General features: G+C 36.0%; 1 protein-coding gene across 3 annotated transcripts in view; it reads right to left on the bottom strand.

The window, feature by feature from the left end:
* The window catches only part of SPATA6 (spermatogenesis associated 6), a 140,573-nt gene that overhangs the window by 88,560 nt on the left and 25,083 nt on the right, over positions 1 to 26,930 (bottom strand). For all 3 annotated transcript variants that reach the window (XR_003208159.2, XM_025871564.2, XM_025871565.2), the window contains exon 3: positions 26,487 to 26,535. Coding sequence is in view for 2 of the 3 variants with exons in the window: in XM_025871564.2 (XP_025727349.1) it covers positions 26,487 to 26,535 (49 nt within the window). In the remaining variant the exon portion in view is untranslated. The remainder of the gene's footprint in view (positions 1 to 26,486; positions 26,536 to 26,930) is intronic.

Here is a 26,930-nt window from a genome sequence, read left to right as displayed (position 1 = left end):
GGAACTGTGAAAGAATTTTCTTCAGAAAAAAGCAATAAACTAAGAAAGAAGCTCAAAAATGAAAGGAAATAAAGAACAACCAAAAAGGTAAAATATGGTTGTAAAGTAGGGTTTGATAAGTGAAGCATGCGTTCTGCAACCTCTATGGTAACCATTGAAAAAAAAAAAACAGTAAGGAACATGCACCTCCACAATAATCAAGGAGTAGAAATGAAAGAGCAAAAAATAGAAGAAAAAAAGAACAATAATATTCAATAATCAGAATAAAAAGTAAATAGTACTATGGTAGATTTAAACCAAAATATATCAGTAAATACATTTTTTATGTAAACTTTTTATTTTGAGATGAGGATTCACATGCAGTAAGAAGCAAGACAGAGAGACTGCATATACTTTTTACCCATTTTCCCCCAATGCAAAATATATCATAGACCACCCCCTTATCTGTGAGGGATATGTTCCAAGACCCCCAGTGGGTGCCTGTAATCATGGACAGCACTGATCCCTATATTTACTGTTTTTTTCTTATATATACATACCTATGATAAAGTTTAATTTATAAATAAGGTATAGTAAGAGACTAACAATAATAATAAAGAAGAAAAATTATAACATACTGTAATAAAAGTTATGTGAATGTGGCCTTTCTCCCTCTCTCAAAATATCTTATTGTACTGTATTCACCCTTCTTGTGATGATGTGAGATGATAAAGTGATTGTGATAAGATGAAGTGAGGGGAGTGATTGTTATGCTACTATTGATGTGAGATGAATGATAGTGTTAGGCTGCTATTGACCTTCTGACAATAATAGCTCAGAAGGAGGATCATCTGCTACTGGACTGTAGGTAACTGAAACCATGGAAGGCAAAAACCCAGATAAGGGGGGACTCTATAGTAAATATATCATAACTACTATGACACTGATAAAATCCACTGGTTTTATTTAGATTTCTCCAGCTTTATTTGTACTCATTTCTATGTGAGTGTGTGTGTGTGTCTATATTTAGTTCTATACACTTCTGTCAGATGTGTGGATTTGTGTATTCACCACCACAGCCAAGATACAGAAGGGGTGCATCACAGGATGTCTTATGTTGCCCTTCTGTAGCCACACCCACTTCCCTCCCCAAACCCAACCCTAACTCCTGATAACTACTCATCTGTTTCCAGTTTCTATAATTATATCACACATTGTAAGAAAAAGTCTAAATCAACCAATTAAAAGACAGATTGAATTTTTATTTATTTTTATCTATTTTATTTTTTTTCAGATTGAATTTTTAAAGAAAGAAAACTCCTTTCAAATCTGCTTGTAAGACACACATATAAAATATAAGGACATATAAAGATAGAAAACAAAAACATAAACAAAGATATAATATATGAAAAGTAAAAAAAAAAATCCTGCTGGCTTGGCTGCTCTATAAAAGAGAGAGAAATCTTCAAAGAAAAGCATCAAAATAATAAAAGGTTCAATTCACCAGTTGATGAATACATGGTAACACTGGTCAAGAGAAAAGAGAGAAGACACAAATTACTAAATCAGGAATGAAAAGAGATAGAGGTATTTAAAAATTCTAACAAGACATTATGAATACATTCATGCTACTGAATGTACTGAAGGTACCTGATCTGAATCATAATTCAAACAAAATGATTAAACAATTATAGTACAATTGGGGAAATGCGAACTGAGTGGATATTTGATGATGATAAATTTTTGGTGTGTGTAATGTTGTTTCTTTATTTTAGATATCCATATCTGATCCAATCTTGACATTTACTTCAAAATAATCTGATTTATTTAAAAAAACAAATTTCTACTAAAAGAAAACTTAAAACTTGTACAGATATAGAAAAAAACTAAATGGTTTTATATATATACACACGCATATGTGTATATGTATGTTACATATATGTATGTGTGTAGATACACACAATCTGTTCTGTAAAACCTAACAACAACAACAACAGCAACAACGAAACACTAAGTCAGTGACTTCACTTGTGAATTCTTTCAAACTTCTAAGGAAGAAAACAGTGTCAATTATGTACACACTTTTTCAAGGACCATAAAAGAGAGAACACTTCTCAACTTGTCTTACAAGCCCAGCAAAACCTTGATACCAAAACTTGACAAGAAACTCACAAAAAATGAAAATGACAGGCTATCTACCCAAAACCTACATTTTAGATATTGGTCTCTATAGGTAAAACCATATGATGTCTGAGATTTACTTGAAAATAATCTTAAAAAAGTGATGATCTAAAAAAGGGTTTTAGGGGCATCTGCCTTCAGCTCAGGTCATGATCCCAGAGTCCTGGGATTGAGCCCCACCTCAGGCTCACTGGTCAGTGGAGAGTCTACTTCTCCCTCTCCCTCTTCCCCTCCCCCCACTCATACTCTCTCTTTCTCTCTCTCTCGCTTGCTCGCTCTCTATCTCAAATAAAATTAAAAAAAAATAAAAACAATTTAAAAAAGTGATTTACATCAAAATATTCTAAAAGAAGGGGGAGATAGAGATAAAACAGCATTAGCCATGAGTTGATAATTACTGAACCGAGTGATAGGCCGGGGTGTTCATTTTTCCCTTTTGTCTACTTTTGTATATTTATTAAATTTTCTCTTAATAAAAAGTTTAAGTATTTTTGATTAAAGAAAGTTGTGTGTGCTCTAAAAGCATCACTGTGAAAATGCCCATTATACTGTTTTGTTAAAGTTCTCTTCTGCCTTTTCCATCAAATCTACAGAAATTATACAATGGAATACTGTTCGGCCACAAAAAAGAAGAAATCCTACCATTTGGAACGACACGGATAGATGTTGAAGGCATTCTGCTAAATGAAACAAGTCAGAGAAAGACAAATACTATATGATCTCACTTATATGTGGAATTAAAAAAAAAGAACAAAACCCAAAAAAACCCCCAAACTCACAAAAAGAGACATTTGTGGTTACCAGAGGCAGGTGGTGGGGAAAGGAGAAATTGGAGGAAGGTGGTCAAAAAGTACAAACTTATAAGTTACAAGATAAGTAAGTACTGGGGATGTGATGTACAAATGATAACAACCATTACCACTGATGTATGACATACGGGGATACTGTTGAGAGAGTCAATCCCAAGAGTTCTCATCACAGGAGAAATTTTCTGTCCTTTTCTTTGTACTGTATCTATATGAAATGATGGATGCTAACCAAACCTATTATGGTAGGGGTGCCTGGGTAGCACAGCCGGGTAAGCAGCCAACACTTGGTTTCCCTTAGGCCATGATCTCTGGGTCGTGGGATAGAGCTGAGCCCCCTCATCAGTTCCCCACTAAGCACAGTGTCTGCTTAAGATTCTCTCCCCTCTCCCTCTGCCCCCCCAACCCCGCACTCGCCTGCACGCGTGCGCTCAGATGTGCATGTTCCCTCTCTAAAATAAATAAATTAAATAAATTAATTAAATAAATAAATAAACCTATCATGGTAATTGTTTCACATTATACATAAGACAAACCATCATGTTGTACATCTGAAACTAATACAATGATGTATGCCAATTATTTCCCAATAAAACTGGGGAAAAAAACAGTTTTTAGAGGAGGACTCTTACCAAGAAATTAATCACCTCCTTTTAGTCTCATGCCATCTGATTTTGTCAACTGTTCATCCTCTTCCTTCTTGCAATCTCTAAACCTCTGGGTCCCTACCACTTTTCACTGAAGATGAAATACGTTCCCTTCAAACACAGTACTTTGTCATAATTTTGAGCAATATCAACTTCCATGTGAATGCCTCATACAACAGTTCTCTGATCTCCTCAAATCCAGTACACTTATGCAAAGATTCTGATTATTTACTTACATGTCTGATTCTTCTTTTACTAAAATGGGCCTCTATTTGATTGATTTCTGAATCCCCTATATTCTCTCAGAGTGATGGAGTCTGCATAGGCAATCAAAAAGTTCAAAAAAACAAATTCCAGTTCTTATCACAGGTCAGTAGATAAGCAATTTTTGCTTGAGAAGACTTTTCTATTATCCCTTGAATCACATGATACATTCTGTGAATACACCATGCTGTTTCTCATCCCTTTTCCAATAGAGGGAAGAACAGAAAAGGATTAATGCTAAACATGGTGCTGAAATAAGAGCTATTTAAAAAAAATAAGTGCTGAAATAAGAAATAAGGCTTTTAAGAAACTTGATCTATTACACTTACAATAATTCTAATACCTGACCACCAAGGAAAGTCCTGTCTTCTAGAAAATAAAATGAAATTTTGTTAGAAATCAAACACATTAAACAAGCGTGGGATAAGCTACCTTAATTTTGTATACATACCAACACTGTATTTTCCTGAGGTCACTTATTCTGCAACCTCAACTACTTGAAAAACATGATTACAAACCAGAAAATACATCTTTAAAAAAAGGAAAAGGGTAGTCAAAATAATAGTAGTATTTACTCCCATCTAGAGAATATCTTGTTTGCCATGACTCAGCTCCTATGTGCCTCATACAAATCCTCAAAACAACCTTAACAAGTCAGGGTTCCTCTTACAGATAAGACACAGAGCCTAAAGGTTAAGGTTTCCAAAGATGGTAAGTTCTTGAGCTGAGATTTGAGCTTGGCTCTAACTGTCTTCAAAGCCTGTACTGTTTTCATTAACAATCTACTGGAACTAGAAAGCAAGACTTAGAAAATAAATGTTAGGTGAGAAAGTTTTATTTTGAATGAATAAAATAATAGGACAGTAGCTAGATGGGGGTGAGTATGAAGGCAGGGAATATATTTTTTTTAAGATGGGAATATACAGCATGTTTATACAGGGTGAGGATTCACAACAAGAGAGAAGTTGAAGATACAGGAGGAATAAAAAAATCTAATGACCAGGGGGCACCTGGTGGCACAGTCAGTTAAGCACTGACTCTTGGTTTTGGCTCAGGTTGTGATCTCAGGGTTGTGAGACTGAGCCCCGCACATTGGGCTCTGTGCTCAGCATGGAGTCCGCTTGAGTTTCTCTCCCCCTCTCTGTCTGCCCCTAGCCCCACTTGCACACGCTCTCTCTCTCTCTCTCAAATAAACAAATCTTTTTTTAAAAAATCTAATGACCAAGATATTAGAGATGGCATAAGGAGATAGGTAAGGGGGACAAGTAGACAGAAAAACCTTGAGCAGAGAAAGTCTAATACCAGGAGAAATAAGATAAAAATGGGTAATAATGTAGGTGACTTTTAGGACAAGGGTGCAGTAAATGAAGGTCGATCACTACTATAACCTCAATTTTCATTGGCAAAGTAGAAAGTAGATTCATCTGTTCATCTTAAGAATGTTGGAGTTTAAACACTTAGAATATCCTATAAGAGAAATTAGACAAGAAATTCTCCAAGAAGTAAAAAGACCGAAAGTTAGCACTGAGAAGCAACTTATGTTGGTACCAATCTGAAGGTCATGAGAGTCAATCAGCAACACCAAACTCACCTAGAATAAAAGCCAGGAAGGCAAGTGGTAGCTATGACCCTTTACTGAGAGTCTCCTATGACCCTTTATTAAGAGTCAGCCTTAAGAAGACATGAACAGACATTTCTGCAAAGACATCCAAATGGCCCACAGACACATGAAAAAGTGCTCACCATCACTCGGTACCAGGGAAATCCAAATCAAAACCTCAATGAGATACCACCTCACACCAGTCAGCATGGCTACAATTAACAAGTCAGGAAACGACAGATGTTGGTGACGATGCGGAGAAAGGGGAATCCTCCTACACTCTTGGTGGGAATGCAAGCTGGTGCAGCCACTCTGGAAAACAGTATGGAGGTTCCTCAAAAAGTTGAAAATAGAGCTACCACACAACCCAGCAATTGCACTACTGGGTATTTACCCCAAAGATACAAATGTAGTGATCCGAAGGGGCACATGCACCCTAATGTTTATAACACAATGTCCACAATAACCAAACTATGGAAAGAGCCTAGATGTCCATCAACAAATGAATGGATAAAGATGTGGTGTGTGTATACACACACACACACACACACACACACACACACACACACACACTGGAATATTATGCAGCCATCAAAAAAATGAAATCTTGTCATTTCCAACAATGTGGATGGAACTAGAGGGTATTATGCTAAGCGAAATAAGTCAATCAGAGAAAGACAAGTATCATGATCTCACTGATATGAGGGATTTGAGAAACAAGACAGAGGATCATAGGGGAAAGGACAGAAAAATGAAACAAAATGAGACCAGAGAGGGAGACAGACCATAAGAGACTTTTAATCTCAGGAAACAAACTGAGGGTTGCTGGAGTGGTGAGGGATGGGAGGGATGGGGTGGCTGGGTGATGGACACTGGGGAGGGTATGTGCTATGGTGAGTGCTGTGAATTGTGTAAGACTGATGAATCACAGACCTGCACCCTTGAAACAAATAATACATTTTATGTTAATAAAAAAATTTAAAAAAAGAGTCAGCCTTGATGTAATAACTGGTTTAATGAAATAAATAAGGTAAAATAAGATATAGAAAGTTTCAAATGTTGTAGCCAACACAAAGAGAACATACCTTTTTTAAGCATCTAGTCCATGTTTTTATTCGATCCTTATCCTAGATGCCCAGGGTGAAAATATCAGTAAATTCTAAGCAGTAGTATTATAGGCCATGTGCTCGGATTACAAAGCAAATTAACAATTTTTTAAAAAGAGTTTGTTTATTTAACAGAGAGACACACAGTGAGAGGGAACACAAGCAGGGCAAGTGGGAGAGGGAGAAGCAGGCTTCCCGCGGAGCAGGGAGCCCGATGTGGGGCTCGATCCCAGGACCCTGGGATCATGACCTGAGCCGAAGGCAGACACCTAATGACTGAGCCACCCAGGTGCCCCAAATTAACAATATTTTTTAAAGATATTTAAATGAATCATGAATAAATGTTTTAAATAGAACCAAAAGACATCAGACTCAATATGAGAGTTCAGCAAAATGATTGAAAAGGAGATAAATATTTTTTGGTCACTTCCCTGTATATCAGCGCCACACACACACACACACACACACACACACACACACACAGGAAAGAAAAAACAAAAAGAAAAAAAGAAAAGAAAATTGGGTGAAGAGCTTTATTCCCAAAACCCACAGAATATATAACAGAATAAACATAAGGGGGCACCTGGGTGGCTCACTCGTTAAGAGTCTGCCTTCGGCTCAGATCATGATCCCAGGGTCCTGGGATCAAGCCCCACATCGCGCTCCCTGCTGAGCGGGAAGCCTGCTTCTCCCTCTCCCACTCCCCCTGCTTGTGTTCCCTCTCTCGCTGTGTCTCTCTCTGTGAAATAAATAAATAAAATCTTAAAAAAAAAAGAAATAAACATAAGAACTATATGCCAAGTACACACACACACACACATATACACGCGGGTATGTGTGCACACACATATACCCCCAAAACCTTAGTAATAGATAGAAGGAAAACATAAATTTAAATAAGTCAATAAACACTGCATATCTAAATGGGAAGAATGAATAATGTAAAAATGCCACTTCTCCCAAAGTACAATTAAAATTAAAATTCAAAGAGATTTATCTTAGACCTTGAAACATGATTCTAAGTTCATCCACAAAACTAAACATGTAAGAATATGAATATATCAAATGAAAATATGGATTACAGAAAGCTGTAATAATTAACCACGCAATATCAACCAAATAATAGACACTTAGAATGAACAGACAGATCATGATCCTGGAGTCCCAGGATCGAGTCCCGCATCGGGCTCCCTGCTCAGCGGGGAGTCTGCTTCTCTCTCTGACCTTCCCCCCTCTCATGTACTCTCTCTCATTCTCTCTCTCAAATAAATAAAAATCTTAAAAAAAAAAAAAGAATGAACAGACATAATGGAGGGGAAAAGGAATGGGAGAGTACACAGAGACAGGATGAGGGTTGAAAGAAAATGGGGAACAGATTTCTGCTTCTGATAATAGCAATTTATACAAAGCAGACCAATCATCGACTAAGAAGATTTAAAAAAATCTGGTCAAACTATTTTTAAAAACCTGCTTGAAGGCACAGAGAAGCAAATAAGGCAGTGAGGAATTACAGGGCCAAAATTCTGGAGAAGAAGAAAAATCCAGGAGGATGAACCAGACATTGGAGTTGTTTTCTCTCTAAGGGCATCTGCTAATTCTAGAAAAGACACATGAAAAACTGATAAATTTAGCTGAGCTTTTGATGGTCTCGAAGACCTAGAAGCAAAATATGACTGTAGAGCCTACCAACAAGGAGAGATTTTCATAAATTCTCCATACTTTAGTCCCTGAAAGGGTCCACGAATAAAGATGAGCAGGAAATAATCTAGCTTTGATAAGGACTGAAACCTGGCTTCAAATGACCTTAATCTGTGACATTAGACTGACATGATCAAGGATTGCTAGTGCTACTAGCACCCTAGAAGAGGCAAATAAAAGCAAACAGAACCTATCTGGAGAAAGATACCATGATGCCATGCCCCCAATTATTTCTACAATTTTTCACATGCAATGTCCAATACACCAAACAACTCGGAATAGTTAAGAGTTATTTTTAGGAAACTGTTAAGCACTATTAACTAAAGCTAATTATACACCTACTCTATGACCCAGAAATTCCACTCCTAAGAATATACCAAGAGAACTGAGTATTATGATTACCAAAATATTTATAAAAATACCCATAGTAGCAGGGCGCCTGGGTGACTCAGATGGTTAAGCATCTGCTTCGGCTCAGGTCACGATCCTGGGGTCATGGGATTGAGCCCCACATCGGGCTCCTGGCTCAGAGAGGAGCCTGCTTCTCCCTCTGCCTCTCTCCCTGCTCATGCTTTCTCTCTCTCTATCTCTGTGTCTCAAATGAATAAATAAAATATTTAAAAAAAATAAAAAAATATCCATAGTAGCTTTATTCATCATAATCCAAGACTAAAAACAATCTTCATCAACAAGAAATTGAATATAGTATAGTCATACAGTGGAATACCAAAGGGCAATAAAAAAGAATAGTTTACTGAGACACAACAACACAGATGATTCTCACAGACATGAGCCATACATATTCTATGACCATTTTACATGAAGGTCAAGAATAGACAAAAATAATCAATGTTGATAAAAGTCAGAATAGTGATTATCTTGAGGGGAGCACTGACTGGTAGAGGCACACGGAAACCTTTTTGGGCAATGGAAACACTACGTCTTGGTGAATGGTGATTACTGATATACACAAATGTGACTAATCATTGATGAGTACACAGGATTAAAATTAGTACATTAGACATGACACAAAAAAATAGCTAAGACAATTTCAAAAGTTATAAACCTGGAGAATTCAAACTACCAGATATCAAAACTGAAGTTACAGCAATTAAGAAAACATAGTATATATGCAAGGATGGACAAACAGACCCATGAAACACGACAGACTCTAGAAAAAAATTTGCATGTATGGAGGCACTTAATTTATGACAAAGTAACATTACAGAGTGATGAGAATAAGAAAACTCTTTTCAGCAAATAGCATTACACACATAGATATATATAAAATAAAAATGAAATTTTATCCTTACTTCAAACCATAGATAAAAATGAAATCCAGGTGAATTGTAAATCTAAAGGTAAAAAGTAAAGGAATAAGGTTTTTAGATTAGAAGATAGAAGATAGAAGAACATCTTTATAACTTAGGGTAGGGAAAGAATTCTAAAACATGACCAAAAAAAAGCACTAAGCATAAAGAAAAAAATTAATAAATCAAACTACATTATTAAATTAGACTATATTAAAAATAATTTATTCATCAAAAGAACAAGAACCACTAATAGATAAAAAAATGCAAGCCATAGAGTAGAAGATACTGCAACACATATAACTGACAGAGGGTTTGTAACTAGAAAATATAGAAAATTCCTACAAATTAATTAGAAAGTAACCTGATACAGAAATGAGCAAAAGACAAACATTTCACACACATTATGAAAACATGTCCAGAAAGATTGATAAACATATGTAGAATTGGTCTACCTGATTTGTTTTCAGGGAAATGCCACATAAAACCACTATTCACCCATCATAATGACTAAAATGAAAAAGTCCGGCAATGCCAGGAGTTGGGAAGGATGTGGAGAACAACTTTCATCAATGGCAGAGCGTATACTGGTAGAGCAACACTGAAAACTGTTTGGCATTGTCTACTCATGTTGACCCTAAGACTTAGTAATTCCACATCTATGTATATACCAAACAGGAATGCGTGCTCATGAGCACCAAGTCATGTAATCAGGAATGTTCAGAGCAACATTATTCATAATAGCAAAAACTAGTAACCTAAATGCCCATCAATATCCACAAATAACAGAATAAATAAATTGGAGTAGAGTCACATAAAGAAATACTACAGCAATAAAGATGAATGGATTAGTTAACTCACAACAACACAGATAAATTTCTCAAGCAAAATGCTCAGCAAAAAAGCCAGGCACAAAGGAATTCACACAGTAGGATTCCATTTATTTAGTGTTCAAAAATAGGCAAAGCTAAATTGTATTAGACATTAAAATGGAAATTCTTTTGTGAAACAGAGAGGAAACAGTGATTTGGAGGGGGTATAAGGGAAGCTTTCTGAAGTTCTAGCAATGCTGTATTTCTTCTAGTTCACAGGTGTTCACACTGTAATGTGTTTTTTTAAGATTTTATTTATTTATTTATTTGAGAGAGAGAGAGAGAGAGAGCACAAGCAGGCAGAGCATGCAGACGGAGAAGCAGGCTCCCCACTGAGCAAGGAGCCCAACGTGGGACTTGATCCCAGAACCCTGGGATCAGGATCTGAGCCAAAGGCGCTTAATTGACTGAGTCACCCGGCATCCCTCACACTGTAATATTTCAATGAGCTATAAATAAATGCTTGAGTTAAACATGGTAGGTTAAATATATGCATTTGCTATGTTCCCTTCTGAACCCTCACTAAAAAAAACAAAGGATTAAATACACACACACACACACACACACACACACTCTCACAAACTCAATGGCAAAACCTGAGTGGAAACAATTTGAACAGAAGTAGTAACTGAGTTAACAGGAGAAAGCCAATAGACAGGGAAGCTTAGAAGCAACCCATATTGGGCGCCTGGGTGGCTCAGTTGGTTAAGCAACGGCCTTCAGCTCAGGTCATGATCCTGGAGTCCCTCCCCCCCCCTTCATGCTCTCTCTATCTCATTCTCTCTCTCAAATAAATAAAATCTTAAAAAAAAAAAGCAACCCATATTATACTTGGGAATTCCTAACAGATTTAGTAATTGGTGGTGCCAGGTACCTCTGGAAATGATAGAATCAATGGGGCTAAAAGCCAGAGCAGTTGAAAGTTTAAGCAGCAGTCAAACCCCCAGATCCTTCCCTCAGTTTACAGTGCTAGGAAACTGCCTTTCCCCATACCCAGGCAGCTAACTGGAAGTTTATTCTCTGGAGTGGGCGGGGCAGAGAGAAAAGGGTGAGAGGGAGGGAGAGGGGAGGAGGGAAGATTAGTCATCCACGTCCTTGTCATTGTTGTCCTTGGAATGGAAACAGCAGATACAGTTGATAGCAGGGCTACCATCTGAAAACAGGGAGATTAGGAGTCTGGGCTACATACTGATACTTCACCACAGCTTCTTCTTCCACAAGGTTCTAAAATCAGCAGTAGCCAAGTTTATAGCCTCTAGGAGAAAGATATGACTGATTTTTCTACTGAATATGACCAGCTAAAGAGAAAAGACATAAAAAGATGCTGACATCCTGTTTTCCAATAAGATGGCCCAGAGAAATCACCCTTCTAGAAAGTCCATATTGACAATCTCCATCCAGGAGGAACCCCCAACATATTTAGTCATTAGTAGTGCCAGGCACCTTTGGTACATAATTTCTAAAAGCCTATTAGTCTTCCGCTCTTAAATATGAACAGATGGCCAATAATTTGATGACACCCTCTAATATGAAAGGCAGAAGCAAAAACACAAAACAGAAAACAAAAGCAGAAGCAGCAGAGTTTGTCTCCCCAAATCCCCTCAAAAAAAAAAAAAAAAACCAGACAGCAATTACATAGCAAAACCATAAACCGATGGACAACATTTGAAATAAATAAGGTGATAAGATATCTCTGCAGACCACTCACAGGCATAAAACCCACAGGTATCAGCATCTATCTATGCAGGGAAGCAGAAGGAAGTAAGGGGCTATCTAAAGGACCTGGGAAGAGAACCCCAAAATGGCCAACAGGTGCTCACTAGGAAGCACAGATCAATTTGAGAAAAGCAGCTAAAACCTGGCAAACGTTTGGCCATTCCAATAGCAGGTGAGTTCAAAAGACTTCAGGTAAGTTCCAAAGGTGGCAGTCCGGTAACCTGTAAGAACTATAGAAACTGACCACCCAGGGTTCCCAGGTAGGACAAGAGCCCAGGAAACTAGAAGAAACCGTAGAGAAGAGAATACGGGATTTTTAAAAAAATAGAAAAAGAAAACCCGGGGGTAGGGGGGTGGGGTGGGGGAAAGACTAATACAAGTAGAATGGAACAAAGGCAAAAAATCCACAAGGGCAAGCTGTCATACTTGTTGAACACTACAGGAGGGAACTCAGTGAGGCTAAAAAGGTATCCTCAATCATGCTTCCTTCTAAACATTCAGGAAAAAACTAAATTCAATTAAGAATGAGCAAAGAAAAGGATGAAGGTCAAATATATACCTGGTTCTTGTGTAAAAAAATAATAGTGAGCAAAAGAAAAAAAATCCTACAATGAAGGCAGCCAAAAGATGTTTGTAAAAGAGATCACAACTATAATCTACTATTTGAAAATTTAAAAAGTTATACAAGATATTGAAGAGCTACATAAATCAAAGCCAGAAAAACAAAAAAGTGAGATGGTATAACTCAGGAAGGAAGTAGAAATAGGGGAAGTCATTTCAGAAATGAAGAATAAACTAAAACAAAGGCAAATAAAAACAAAAGGAAAAAACCTTAAAATAAATAAAAAGGAGATTTTTTAAATCAAAGAGAAACAAAAAAAGGTTTTTAAATGAGAGAAAATAACAAATGCTAAACAGACAAAAAAAAATTCAACATACTATAATAGCAGACCCTGATAAAGAAAACTAAGGCAAAGGAAAAAAATAAATCCTAAACAGTATCCAGGAAATTTTGCAAGAATGAAAAAAGATTAGAAACTACAAATGAGAAAGCACACATACTACTGGAGAATCCTAAGCCATACAAAACAACTTCAGGACATATTCAAAACTACTAGACTTTAAAGATAAATAAACAATATTTTGCTATCTAGGCAAAAAAAAATGACTTATAAGTGAAATAACATTAAACGTTGAGAAAAATGATTTAAATACCTGAGGGGGAACTGGGTTAAGTTAAGCAAAAACTGAAAAAAAAACTAAACTATAAAACTAAGCAAAAGAGAGAAAATATTAATTCAAGTGAAAATAGAATTCTTGCCAAGAAAAGTAACCATAATATATTCGCCACATGGCCTAGCTAAAAATACTTTTTACATGGTCATCTATAAACCGAAATTGTGCTACAACTGTATTAAGAGGAGAGAAAGACAGAGAAAGGGCATGTATATGTTTCCGGGGCAAGCAGAGAATGTATAAAAAATAGTTAAATCCTTATTTTTCATAAGGGAAAGTACAGATAATATCTAAAACTGAAAAAAATCAAAATGTTTCAAATGCAATATAAGCACGTCAGAGATACATGGGTGAGTACAAAGAAAAACAAGTTTTAAAAAATAAAACCTAATCCTTGGGGAGCGGGAAACGATGGAGGAGAGGGATGTTACAGGACTGCTGTTTTTGTAATAAGCTTTGTAGACTATATATAACTCTGATATAAAGAAAAGTAACATAATTATATAACCAATTAAAATAATTTCAATATAAGTAAAAACCAAATTTGAAAAGGTAAGACATTGTTACATATATGCATGTGTTTATATATGTATGTATATGTGTGTGTATATATATGTGTGTGTGTGTGTATGTATACATCTGGTCTGAGAGCAAGTCCTACAGAATAATAAAATTAATTGCTTTGTAGATCTCTGGGTGAAAAGTTCTGACTCCGTGTGCATAATATGGCTACCCCTTCCATTTCAAAGAACTTGCCTTGCTTTGACAGTGCCAATTCAGTATTTGTGAATTTAAAAGAAAAAAAAGTGACACTTTCTTTTCAAATAAATAAATAAATAATAAAATTGAAAAAAAAATCAGGGCCGCCTGAGTGGTTCAGTCAGTTAAGCGTCTGCCTTCAGCTCAGGTCATGATCTCAGGGTGCTGAGATGAAGCCCAGAGTTGGGCTCCCTGCTCAGTGGGGAGTCTGCTTCTCCCTCCCCCACCTCATGCTCTCTCTCTCTCTTGCTCGCTCTCTCATAAGTAAATATTTTCAAAAATAAAAATAAATAAAAATAAAAATAAATCATTTCATAAAGAAAAGTAAAAGGTTAAAAATAAAGCCAAGGAAGGCAACACTTCCATAAGGGATAGGCTATACGTAAAGCAAAAGGACCCCACCCTAGCCAGAATCATTCCGGAAGGGGCCAAGCATGCAAGCAGAAAATGGCCAAGAAAACATTCATGAAAATATTACGTGGGTATTTAGTATTGCCAGTTATTATTTCTGTGAATCATTTCCAGCAAAGAAAGAAAAATAAATGCAGCTGTTACCAAGATATATTTCCAAATATAATTCATTTGTAATTCCAATAGGTTTGCTAAAGGTATCAATGGTCTCAGAAGTAAAAAGGGTCTCAGAAGGAATAGAAAGTTGAAAACCAAAGGGTTTAAATAGAAAACAATTTAAGATTTGTGTCCGTATACTCTCTACCTTGCGAATCTACCACCAGCTCAACGAACAACTGCCACACAAAGTGCAGTGACGAGATGACCAAAGGCACCACTGTTACTGCAACTGCCCAGCTGTAGAGAAATGGCCTGAAAAGTAACTGCTTGGCTTTGATTTCTATTTCATCATAAGAACCTAGATTAACTTCTCCTGAGAAAAACTATTTGCTAGTTTCTATGAACCATTTTCTATTCCTTTATACTTAAAAAATATATTTTGGCAAAAATACTTCGGGAAGGAAGACCTTAAATTATTAAAGAAAAAACTAACTAATGCTGCTAGAAACCACATAGCAAGTTGATGTAATTACATCTACCGGAACATATAGCATAATTAACCTCCTTTGACAGTTCCCCTTTCTCTTGTAACTAAATAATGATAATTTTCCTCATTCCTCTAAGAAAATTCTCATTTTCACATGTACTTTTAGTGTGAGTTACAGAGTAAATGTACTGCGATACTCCAGAAATCCTACTCACATACAGCAAATCAAAAGCTACAGTAAATACCTTGAGTGCCAGAATGCTGTTAGCCGTCGCACCAGCAAGAACAATTGCTCTAATAATATCCTCTGAATGCTTATTTACCTGCCCTAACTACAAAGATGAATTGGTTGGAATGTATTTGTCACTGTGCATCTAAAATATGAATCCTGAGTCCTACAAGCCCTCCCTGAGGAGAAGGTAGGGACACTCCCATTTATAGACTTTGAAGGATATATTCTCAGCCTTCAAATCTTCACCTGAAAGCATTTTAATGCCCCAGACACCAGGTAAGCATTAATTCCCAGAAGCTTGACAGCAGGAGCCCTAGTGAAACTGCAATTTTTCCCTATAGGCAAGAGAAAGCAATATGGATACCTACTAATCCACTACAATATAAATAAAAATTATATTTTCCCTGTATCGAGTGTTAAAAGGAATGAGGCCAGAGAAGCTATTAACTATAAATATTTAAATACAAAATATATTTCCTAATCAAAGGATTATAACACTAGAAAAACAGCTGCTATGTCTCAAAAGGATAGTTCCAACAGTCATAAAAACAGTAATGGGAGGCAGGTTTACGATGCATTATGATATTTTATTTAACTCTCTATCAGATAGCTAGTATGTGCCAGGTATTACCATATGCATTAGAGATATGGCAGTAAACAAAAATGGAAAAATCTCTGCTCTTATGAAACTGTCATTCTATTGAAAGAAAAATAAATAAATAATGTATCAGTGCTACAAAGAAAGACCGGAGGACCATTCATTCCTATTTGCCCTGAGCAGTATCCTTTTTATACCTGTTGTCTTGGTGGAACTATTAAAAGCATACTCTTTTACTCAAAATACCCTGGGTGTAAGATATAATAACTCTAAAGATAATGGGATAAGTAGAGATTGAGATATTAACCAACAGGTGCTATATATTAGATACTTTGGTGAGTTAAAAGGCCTCTTATTAGGATGATAAATTTCAGCAATGACTGGAAAGAAGTAAAGAAGCAGGCAGTATGGGTATCTGTAGACAGAGCTTTTCAGACAGTATATTCTGTGTGTGTGTGTGTGTGTAGAAGAGAATCTGTAAACCTTCACTGAGAAAGGATGAAAGTCCACCGTTTCAATAAAGAAGTCTATGAAGTAGAAAACTTTTCATTCTGTTTCTTGCCTAAAAATGGTTCCCAGGGTATAGTTTTAGCCATCACCAAGTTTATTCTGGTAGATTGCAGGATTATAATAGTTTTCCTAAAGAGAATGCCTTCTCTATGAATATAAAACTGATTATGGCTTTTAATATCATTGGCACTTAATATCATTTTATATATCATATATTTCCCTAGACTTTAGGTGATTCTGGACCTCTAGAGTTTCCTTAGAGGTGCAGAAATGATGTGAAATGGAACTGGTAAATTCTCCAGTAATAACACTAGTAATAATAATAATACACCACCAGTAATAATAAACAAGAGACATTCTAAGTGTTTACTTTGTGCCAAGGACTGTTCTAAGCATCTTAACTGAGATTACTCAAGGATTTGACCATTTATCAGACTGTCCAATTACAGGGGTGCTTGGATCTCCTTAAGCATTTGGACCATGCTCAATTTACTTCTAAATAACATAATCTCAATTAACAGATACTGGACTTTAGACAAACAAGTACACATTAGTTTTGTATGTTACACAATGGAAAATGATACATGTGACTCACAATCCCAATTGTGAGTGGAGAAGTCCACGATTGTTTCAATGTTTCCTTACTTGAAATTCTCTTTGCTTCCATTGACATCAAGTTGGCTTTACTTCTTTGGGCTCAATTTTATATTTTATTTAAAGGAGCTGTTTCTACCATTTTACCATCACTCTGTGTTTAAGTTTAAAGGCTTGGTGCTATGGAGGCTCACTGTACGGACACCTATGAAAATTGTCCACAGCTTTCCCCTCCTTTCCCCTTCAATCAGAGACCTATGCGGTTTTTAGAAAGGTGACACATGCACCACTTGAACCAAAGTACAACATGTATAAGCTAAGTGAACAGCATATTATATTTCCCCACCCAACTGTGATTAGAATAAATCTCAAAACTTGATGAAAATTATGGATCACAGACCTCTTATTCTTAAGAATATGGAAGATGTGAGGCCTGAAATTGCTGTAATTTTGCTACCAGGAATTTTACTACAATAAATGAGGTGAAGATTCAGGAAGATATAATAATTATAAATGTATAAACAACTAAAAAAGTTTCAACACAAAGATACCAATACAGGTCCAATCAGGAGACAGAAACCACACAAGGAAAATTTAATATAAAGAACTATTAACTATAATGGGAGTTAAAGTAATGAGGGATTGCCTAGCTGTAAGAGAATGTAAAAGAATATAGGAATAGCAGGGGTGCCTGGATGGCTCAGTCGTTAAGCGCCTGCCTTCGGCTCAGGTCATGATCCCAGGGTCCTGGGATCGAGCCCCACATCAGGTTCCCTGCTCTGCAGGAAGCCTGCTTCTCCCTCTCCCACTCCCCCTGCTTGTGTTCCCTCTCTGTCAAATAAATAAAATCTTAAAAAAAAAAGAGACAGAGAATATAGGAATAGCAGATTAAAGGAACAGCCATTACTCCTGGGGCTCAGAGCACCCAAGGAAGAGTTCTCCCCAAGCTCTCTTCTCCAGTGCTGAGATCCAGAACTTGTTCAAGAGGGTACAACCTTTGCTCACTGAAAGAGAAAAGTTGCTCACTTACTGGAAATCTGCCTAAGGAACTTGCTAGAAATCAACCACGTAGGGTGCCAGGGAGGTTGTTCACAGAGAAGTGTTTCATCAGAGGCACTTCAATACAAAACTACAAACAATACCATACTACAAACAGGGACAGCTAGAGGACACTGCTGTCGGCCACCCTGTACTGCAATACCTGAGCGCCAGGGAAGGCTCAAGCACCACAGGAGTATGCTGTGGGAAAAAGCCAGCACACCAGCACCTGGAAGCAAAATCATTTCCCTCTGTAACGTTACTCCAGGGCCCTCTACTGCGTGAAGCTTCAGTACCAGCTGAGAAAAAAAAAAAAATTAAAGGAACCAGATCAATTTCCACAGAGCAGACAAAAAGACCAAATTTGGAACTAAGGGGTAAGAAATCAATAACCAGCAGATTATATGAAGCAAAAATTGAAAAAATGAAAGGAGAAACAGAAAATTCAATAATTATAGCTAGACATTCAAATGCCCTTCTCTCAGTAACTGATAAAATAATCAGGCCTCCCTTACCCCTCAAGAGATAAAATCAGCAAGAATATGGAAGACTTAAACATTATCAACCAACTTGACCTAATTGAAATAGATTGATATAGAATATCTCAACCAACATCAGCAAAATACACATTCTTTTCAAGAGCAACTGGAATATTATTAAGGATAGAAACCTTACGATATGCCATAAATATGTCTCAGTAAATTTAAAAGAACTGAAATCCTATAAAGTAAGTTCTGTTACCACAGTAGAATTAAATTTGAAATCAATATCATAAAAAAATGAAATCTACATAAAACATGTAGAAAATATGAAAATATTTGGAAATGAAAGAATATATTTCAAAATAACCCCAAGATCAAAGAAGAAATCACACACAAATAAAAATTAGACAGTATCTCAAAATTAATGGAAACAAAAAAACATCAAAATTTAATAAATGCAGCAAAATCAGTGTGTAGAAAGAAATTTTAGCTTTAAATGCTTATACTAGAAAAGAAAAAATATCTAAAATCAATCATCTAAACTTCTATTTTAAGAAACTAAGAAACAAAGAGCAAAGCATGCACCAAGCAGGTAGAAGAAAGAATAATAAAGATTAAAATAAAAATCAGTAAAACTGAAAATAGGAAAACAGAAAAATATCATGAAATTAAAAAGTGGTTCTAAAAATTATCAACAAAATTGATAAGCCTTTAGGCTAAGCCATCCAAGAAAAAAAGAGAAAATGCATATTATCAAAGGCAGGAATGAAATAAGAAACATCAATGCTAATCCTCCAAAAATCAAAAATAGAAGAGGAAAGTATGAATGACTTTAAGCAAACAAAGTAGACATCTTAGACAAATTTCTGGGAAGACAAATACCAGAGTTAACTCAAGAAGAAATACATACATAAGAAAGTATTGATACAGTAATTTAATCCCCCCTCCCCAAAAGAGCCCAGGTCCAGGTGAATTCTAACAAATACTTAAAGATAAAATAATATCAATCTGGGGCAACTGGGTGACTCAGTTGGTTAAGCAGCTGACTCTTGGTTTCAGCTCAGGTCATGATCTCGCAGTCATGAGATCGAGCCCTGCATTGGGCTCTGTGCTCAGTGCAGAGCCTGCTTCAGATTCTCTTTCCCTCTCCCTCCTGCTCACTCTCTCTCTCAAAAAAAAAAATCTTTAAAAAAATAATAATATCAATCCTATACAAACTCTTCCAGAAAACAAAAAGGACACATTTCTCAATTCATTTTATGAGGCTAGTATTACCTAGATAACATAGCAAGACAGAAAAATTACAAAACTACAGATCAAGTTTCTCATAAATAGATATAAAAATCATTAACAGGAGCACCTGGGTGGCTCAGTAGGTTAAGCATCCAAATCTTGATCTCAGCTCAGTTCTTGATCTCAGGTTTGTGAGTTCAAGCCCTGCATTGAGATCCACGCTGGGTGTGGAAACTACTTAAAAAACTATCATTGATGGGTAGGGTGATGGGCATATTGGATGATGGGCATTAAGGAGGGCACTTGATGTAATGAGCACTAGGTGTTATATGCAACTGATAAATCACTAAAATCTACCCCTGAAACTAATAATACACTATATGTTAACTAAATTGAATTTAAATAAAAAATTTTTTAAAAATCATTAACAAATATTAGCAAACTGAATCCAGGAAAATATAAAAAGGACTATATACCATAACCAATTGGGATTTTTCACAAGAGTAAAAGAAGGTTGGTATACCATTGGAAAACCATAATGTAATAAACCATATTAATACAATAAAGGGAAAAACACATGAAAAACACAGAGAAAAGCATATGACAAAACTCAATAGCCATGCATGATAAAAACTCTCAACCAGTTAGGAACAGATCTCTTCCTCTTTTATCAATAATAGAAGATCTCCTAATAAGATTTTTTTTAAATCTCCAATAAAAACTACAGCTAACATCAAATTTAATAGAAATAATGTTTTTCCCCTCATATCAGAAACAAAGCAAGACTGTTTGCTTTCACCACTTCTTTTCAACACTGTACTGGAGGCTCAAGCCAATGCAATAGGGCAAGAAAAACATTAAAGGCATACAGATTAAGGGCGCCTGAGTGGCCAGTTAAGCCACTCTTGGTTTTGGCTCAGGTCATGATCTTGCGGTTGTGAGATCGAGCCTCACATTGAGGCTCTATGCTCAGGGGGACTCTGCTAGAGATTCCCTCTCTCCCTCTGCCCTTCCCCCAACTAAAATAAAACAATAAATCTTTAAAATTAAAAAAAAAATAAAGGTATACAGACTAGAAAGAAAAAAGTAAAACTGCCTTTATTTTCAGGCCAAATAATTCTGTATATAAAAATTCCGTGTATAAAAAAAAAAAATCAACAACAACAACAAAAACCCTACTCTCTACCTGTTTAGCAGGTTCAGGCTTCAAGATAAACATGTAAAATCAATTTTATTTCTACAGAATAGCAAATAAGAATTCAAAAATAAAATTAAGAAAACAATTCTATTTTTTAGCAGCAAAAAGAACGACATACTTAGAAATAAATTTAACAATAGCATCAAAAAGAATAACATACTTAGAAATAAATTTAACAAAAGAAATGCATGACCTGTGTACTAAAAACTCCAAAACACTGCTGAGAAAAACTAAAGACTGTATAAAAAAATAAATAAACACACCAAGTGCTTACATCAGAGAGGTCATAGTTTACGAAGGCATCAACACTATTCCTATTCAACACTCTTCCTCTCAAATTCTCATACAGAAATTAACAAGCTGACTTTAAAATGTATATGGAATGCAAAGAACCTAGTAAAAAATCAAAGGTGAAGGGCTTAACCTGATTTCAAAACTTACTATAAAGCCACAGTAATCAAGACAGTCATATTGACATAGGATAGCCATACAGATGAATGGAACTGCCTAAAGTCTACAAGTAACCCCTCACACTTACAGTCCATTGGTTTTCAAAACAGATGTAAGGAAATTCAAAGGGGACAACTGGATAGCCATATTCTTGAAAAGGAAAGAAAAAGAAAAAAAGAACTAGACTTTTACCTCTCATCATAGACAAAAATTAACTCAAAATGGATCATATGCCTAAATGTAAAGAGTAAAACTATAAAATTCCTAGAAAAAAATAGGGGAAAATTTTTGTGACCTTGGATTAAGATTTCATAGATATGACACCAAAAACATGATCCATATAAGAAAAATATTGATACACTGGACTTCATAGCTTTTATTCTTCAAAAGATACTGTTAAGAGAATGAAAAGACAAGCCACAGACTGGGAAAAAAAAAAGGACTTATATTTAGAATATTAAAAAAAATTTTTATAAAACCTTACAACTCAATAAAAAGACAAACAACCCAATACAAAAACTGGCAAAAGATCTGGATAAGCATTTTAGAAGAAAAGATATATGAATACCTAATAAGCACATGGAGAGATGCTCAACATCATTATTCATGATTGAAACGCAAATTAAAAATATAAAGAGATAGAATTACACATCCACCAAAATGTCCATCTAGTAGTCCTTGGGCGATGTGCTCCAAGGGGACCTCCTGTGGATGCCTGAAACCCTGGATAGTACCAAACCCTAGACATACTGTGTTTTCTTCCTGTACATTCACAGCTATGATAAAGTTTAATTTATAAATTAGGCACAGTAAGAGATTAACAATAACTAATAAAATAGAACAATCATAATATACTGTAGTGAAAGTTACGTGAATGTGATGTCTCTCTCTCTCTCAAAATATCTTATTGTAATCCCTCTATCTGATGCGAGATGATAAAATGCCTGCGAGATGAGATGAAGTGAGGTGAAGGTCACAGGCATTGTGATGCAGCATTGGGCTGCTACTGACCTTCTGAAAAAATGTCAGAAGGAGAATCATGGGCTTCTGGACCCTGGTTGATCATGAGTAACTGAAACTGTAGAAAGTGGAAACCACTAATAAGGGGGACTACTCTACTCCAAAAGATTGACAATATCAAGTTGTGGGGATGGCATAGAAAAACTGAAACCTTCATACATTGCTAGTGGGAATTAAAATGGTACAGTAACTTTGGAAAACAGATGGACAGTTTCTTAAAAAGTTAAACACGGGGGTGCCGGGGTGGCTCAGTCAGTTAAGCATCTGCCTTCAGCTCAGGTCATGGTCCTAGGGTCCTGGGACTGGGCCCTGCGTCAGGATCCCTGCTCAGCCGGGAGTCTGCTACTCCCTCTCCCTCTGCCCCTCCCCTCTAGTCATGCTCTCTCTCACTGTCTCGCTCTCTCTCTCAAATAAGTAAATAAATAAAATCTTAAAAAAAAGTTAAACATATACATATTATACAATCCAGTTTATATCCATATATTCATACCAATACTGTTCATAATAGCCAAAAACTAGAAATAATCCAAATGTTCATCCAAATATCCATAAAATAGAAATAATGTTAAATGCAGAGAAAAATTTTAGGAGAACTTCCTTCATGAACTATCAAATCTCTGATCTATAAACACGATGTGTCATTTCATTTGTTTTTTTTTTTTTTAGCTGATCTTTAATTTCACTCAGAAATGTTTTGGAGTTTTGGAAAGGGAAAAATTTCATACAATAGAATACTAATTTGTCATTAAAGAGGAATGAACTACTAATACAAAGAACAATATGGATAGATCTCAAAAATATTATTTTAATGAAAGAAGCCAGACAAAGACTCCATATTAATCTATTTACATGAAATTTCTAGAAAAGGCAAAGAAAGATAGGGGACAGGAAGTGGGCATAAGGAATGACTGTAGATGAGCATCAGGGAACTTTTTGGGTGATGGCAGTATCATGAATTGTGATGATGGTTCACAACTGTATAAATTTTCTAGAAATCATTTAACTACAGTTACAATGGTGACTTTTGTGATATGCAAATTATACCTCACTAAAGCCATTACTGTAAGGGAAGAGGAGAAGAATGACTCTGCCTTTCCTACAAGAACTGTCTTTCGGGGTAACCAAATTGCTAATAAAGAAAATTTCTTTTATACAGGAATTCCAGCTAATAAATACAGAAAGTGACAATATTAGAAAAATCACACTTTGTAATCCCTAATTAAAAGATGGATCTCAAAGGGTGCTAAAGCTACTCAATGAAAGACTGATGAGGAACTCTGCAATAGAGGAATCAGGCTGGTGCTGCCTGGAGCCAGATCATCAATCTTAACATCACTAAACTTAAGATCATCAGACTCATATACCACTTGATATTTTACAAGTACACAGCATCAGCTCTGAAAGATTCTTGCCAAAAAAAATAAAATAAGCCTGAATCCAATCAAACCTCTAGATCTAATTATCAGTTTACATAATACAGTAATAATCAAGCTAAACAACCCTTAAAGGAAGCAATCAGTCAAATCCAAGTTGTAGGATATTCTAAACGACTTGGTTTTTCTAGCAAATTCACAGCATTAAAGGGGTGCCTGGCTGGCTCAGTCAGTGGAGCATGTGAATCTTGATGTTGGGGTTATAGGTTTGAGCCCCACATTGGGTGTGGAGATTACTTAAAAAAAATCTTAAAAAAAAAAAGTGAGGGACACTACTACAGAAAAAAAGAAACTCAAGAGCTAAACAGCGATACACAGAGTGTGAACCACACCTTGATTGGATTCTGATTCTATCAAACCAACTGTAAAAAGACGTTTGGTGACAACTGGGGAAATCTTCCTAATGACTACATATTTGATGTTATTAAGAAATTATTAATTTTCTTGCATGATAGCAGCATAGTGGTTGTATGTGTGTGTGTGTGTGTGTGTGTGTGTGTGTCTTTATCAGTTGGAGGACATGCTAAAGCATTTGTGGTAAAATGATGTAAAGAATTTGCTTTTAAAGAGTCCCACAATTACTTTAAGTGACAGAGTGTACATGTAATAAGACTGATAATATGTTGAAAATTGTTGAAGCTGGACAATAGGTATATTGGACTTCATCATCCCATCCTCTCCACTCTTAGTATGTTTTAAATTTTTCATATTAATAAGGTTAGTGGACAGTGAAAGACTGTACAACTAAGAGGGAAAAAACGTAAAAGAAAAAAAGAAAAAGCTCAGAGGAGAGGTCAAAGATAAAGACTGATGTGGAAGTCATCAGAAGATAGAGAATACATGAAGCCAAGTTGTTGGAGAGCAGAATAAAGGAGAAAATAGAAAATAAATACATAAAAAGAGACCAGAGAAGTAAAGCCAGTGGAATAGGAATATTTAAAGACAGAGCAGAGAAAGAGGAGTTTGAGAAAGATACCAAAAAGTGGAATCAGTAAGGTGAGAAGAGACCTAAGAGAAAAACTGCATCAGGAAAATCAAGCAAGAAAGTTTCCAAATAATAAGAACCATGAAGTACGCTTCTTATAGCCCCCAAATTTCAAATCAAATAGAAAAAAGGGGGCACCTGGGTAGTTCAGAGGGTTAAGCATTCAACTCTTGGTTTCGGCCCAGGTCCTGATCTCATGGTTTGTGAGATGGAACCCTGTGTGGGGCTCTGCGCTCAGTGAGAGTCTGCTTGGATAGTCTCTCCCTCTGCTCCTTCCCCTGCTCCCACTCTCCCTCTCTTTCTCTCTCTCAAATAAATAAATCTTTAAAAAAAAAATAGTAAAAAAAAAAAGGTTTCAAACAAAAGAATTTCAGAATGATGAAATAATTATCTCATATTTAGATATGGGATAACAATATCTAGATATTAGATAATATTTAGATATTTAGATACCAGAATTCATATTTTCTAAGATACACAACACAATTTCCCAGATATTGAGGAAGATGTTCAAGAAATATTAACATTTATGTAATGTTATTTAAAAAAAGGCATTTACCTACTGGCACCAAACTGCTACCTACCTAATCTACCACAGTGAAAGACAGAATAGCAAGGGCTAGAACAACTATAAAAAAATAAGTAAGATGATGACAGTGGCCATAAAGAGTTCTCTGGAGAAGAATCATTCAACTGTACGATTCATGAAGATAAGACAGTAAGCTGGCCCTGTTTCTCTCCCTATGCCCAGATTCCAGCATGGTGCCAGGTTCCATGCTTCTACAATGCTGGAATCCCAGGGGGTGCAGGGCAGAAGAACAGGTGACATTGATCATGCCCAAAATTGTTGGTGTTTGAACCACAGTTATATATTAGACCAAACTGGTGATCTCAGATCCCTCTCTAATTATAAGGATAAATAACAGAGCTTTTCATTTCATACCCAGAGCTTGAATAACTTATTCCCAAGTATATATATAACTTTGCATTGCTGCTATCAAAAACAGTTGTATCTTTTTATAGTTGATTCCTAGTACTTTGAGGAATTTACTATTATTCACAGCCTTGAAAATGTCATTTCAAATAATTTACCAACATATTAGATGCAATATAAAGTGCAAGTCATATATAATTTTAAGCTACCATTACTTCAATCTTCTATTATTTACTCTATTAATTTGTAATACCCTGAGGTTAAAGACATAGGCTTGTTTGCAGGGCAAAGTCCCACCCAATGTGAATCTCTATCTTTACATCAAAAACATTTCATATCATCTAAATCAATATAAAGTTCAAATAAGCCTTTTTGATTTCCACAGACCTAACACAGAAAAAGGAAAAACTCCCAGCCTCTCTGCAGCACATGTATATTTTATTATTTCCAGGTATATTCTGAAAAATGTTTCTAAAAAGTGTTTAAAAAGTCTCAACTCAAGATTTTTAAAATTCTTAGTAGACTCTTTTTAACTTTTACCTAACCCAAGATTAAGCAGCATAATTCTAAAATGCCCTAGAATCAGGAATTAAAAGTTAAAAACTTACATTCAAGCTGTGCAACCACATCTCCAGGGTCTACTGCTTCAGGGAACACCTGGAGCGGGAGAACGGAAAGGGAAGCAAGGTGAAGACAGGAAGGGAAAGGAATATACACATGAAACAACAGTCTGTGTTTTCCCTCTCATTCCCCAAATATTCCTTTCCCAACCAAAGAAACGTCTGGCGTTACTGAAGACTGGCACTTCGTCTCTGCTTCCCATGATCACTATGGAGGATTTGACAATTAAACATATCTTACGGCTGGCTGTCGTGCCCTCTCCAACTTCACCTGTGCTTCCTCTTCACCTCCAGTTCCTGCACTGTTTGTTTCCATGGTCATACTGACCTTCTTGGTGCTCCTCCAACTCATCAAGCTTATTCCCAACAAGAAGGCTTTATATTTGCTATTCCTCTGCTTAGAATGCTTTTCCCCTAGACCTTCGAATAACT

This window comes from Callorhinus ursinus, unplaced genomic scaffold (assembly GCF_003265705.2).
Source record: "Callorhinus ursinus isolate GAN/ISIS: 27379988/994484 unplaced genomic scaffold, GSC_fseal_2.0 scaffold9, whole genome shotgun sequence".
Classification (NCBI taxonomy): Eukaryota; Metazoa; Chordata; class Mammalia; order Carnivora; family Otariidae; genus Callorhinus; species Callorhinus ursinus.
This window is presented reverse-complemented; position numbering and strand designations above follow the sequence as displayed.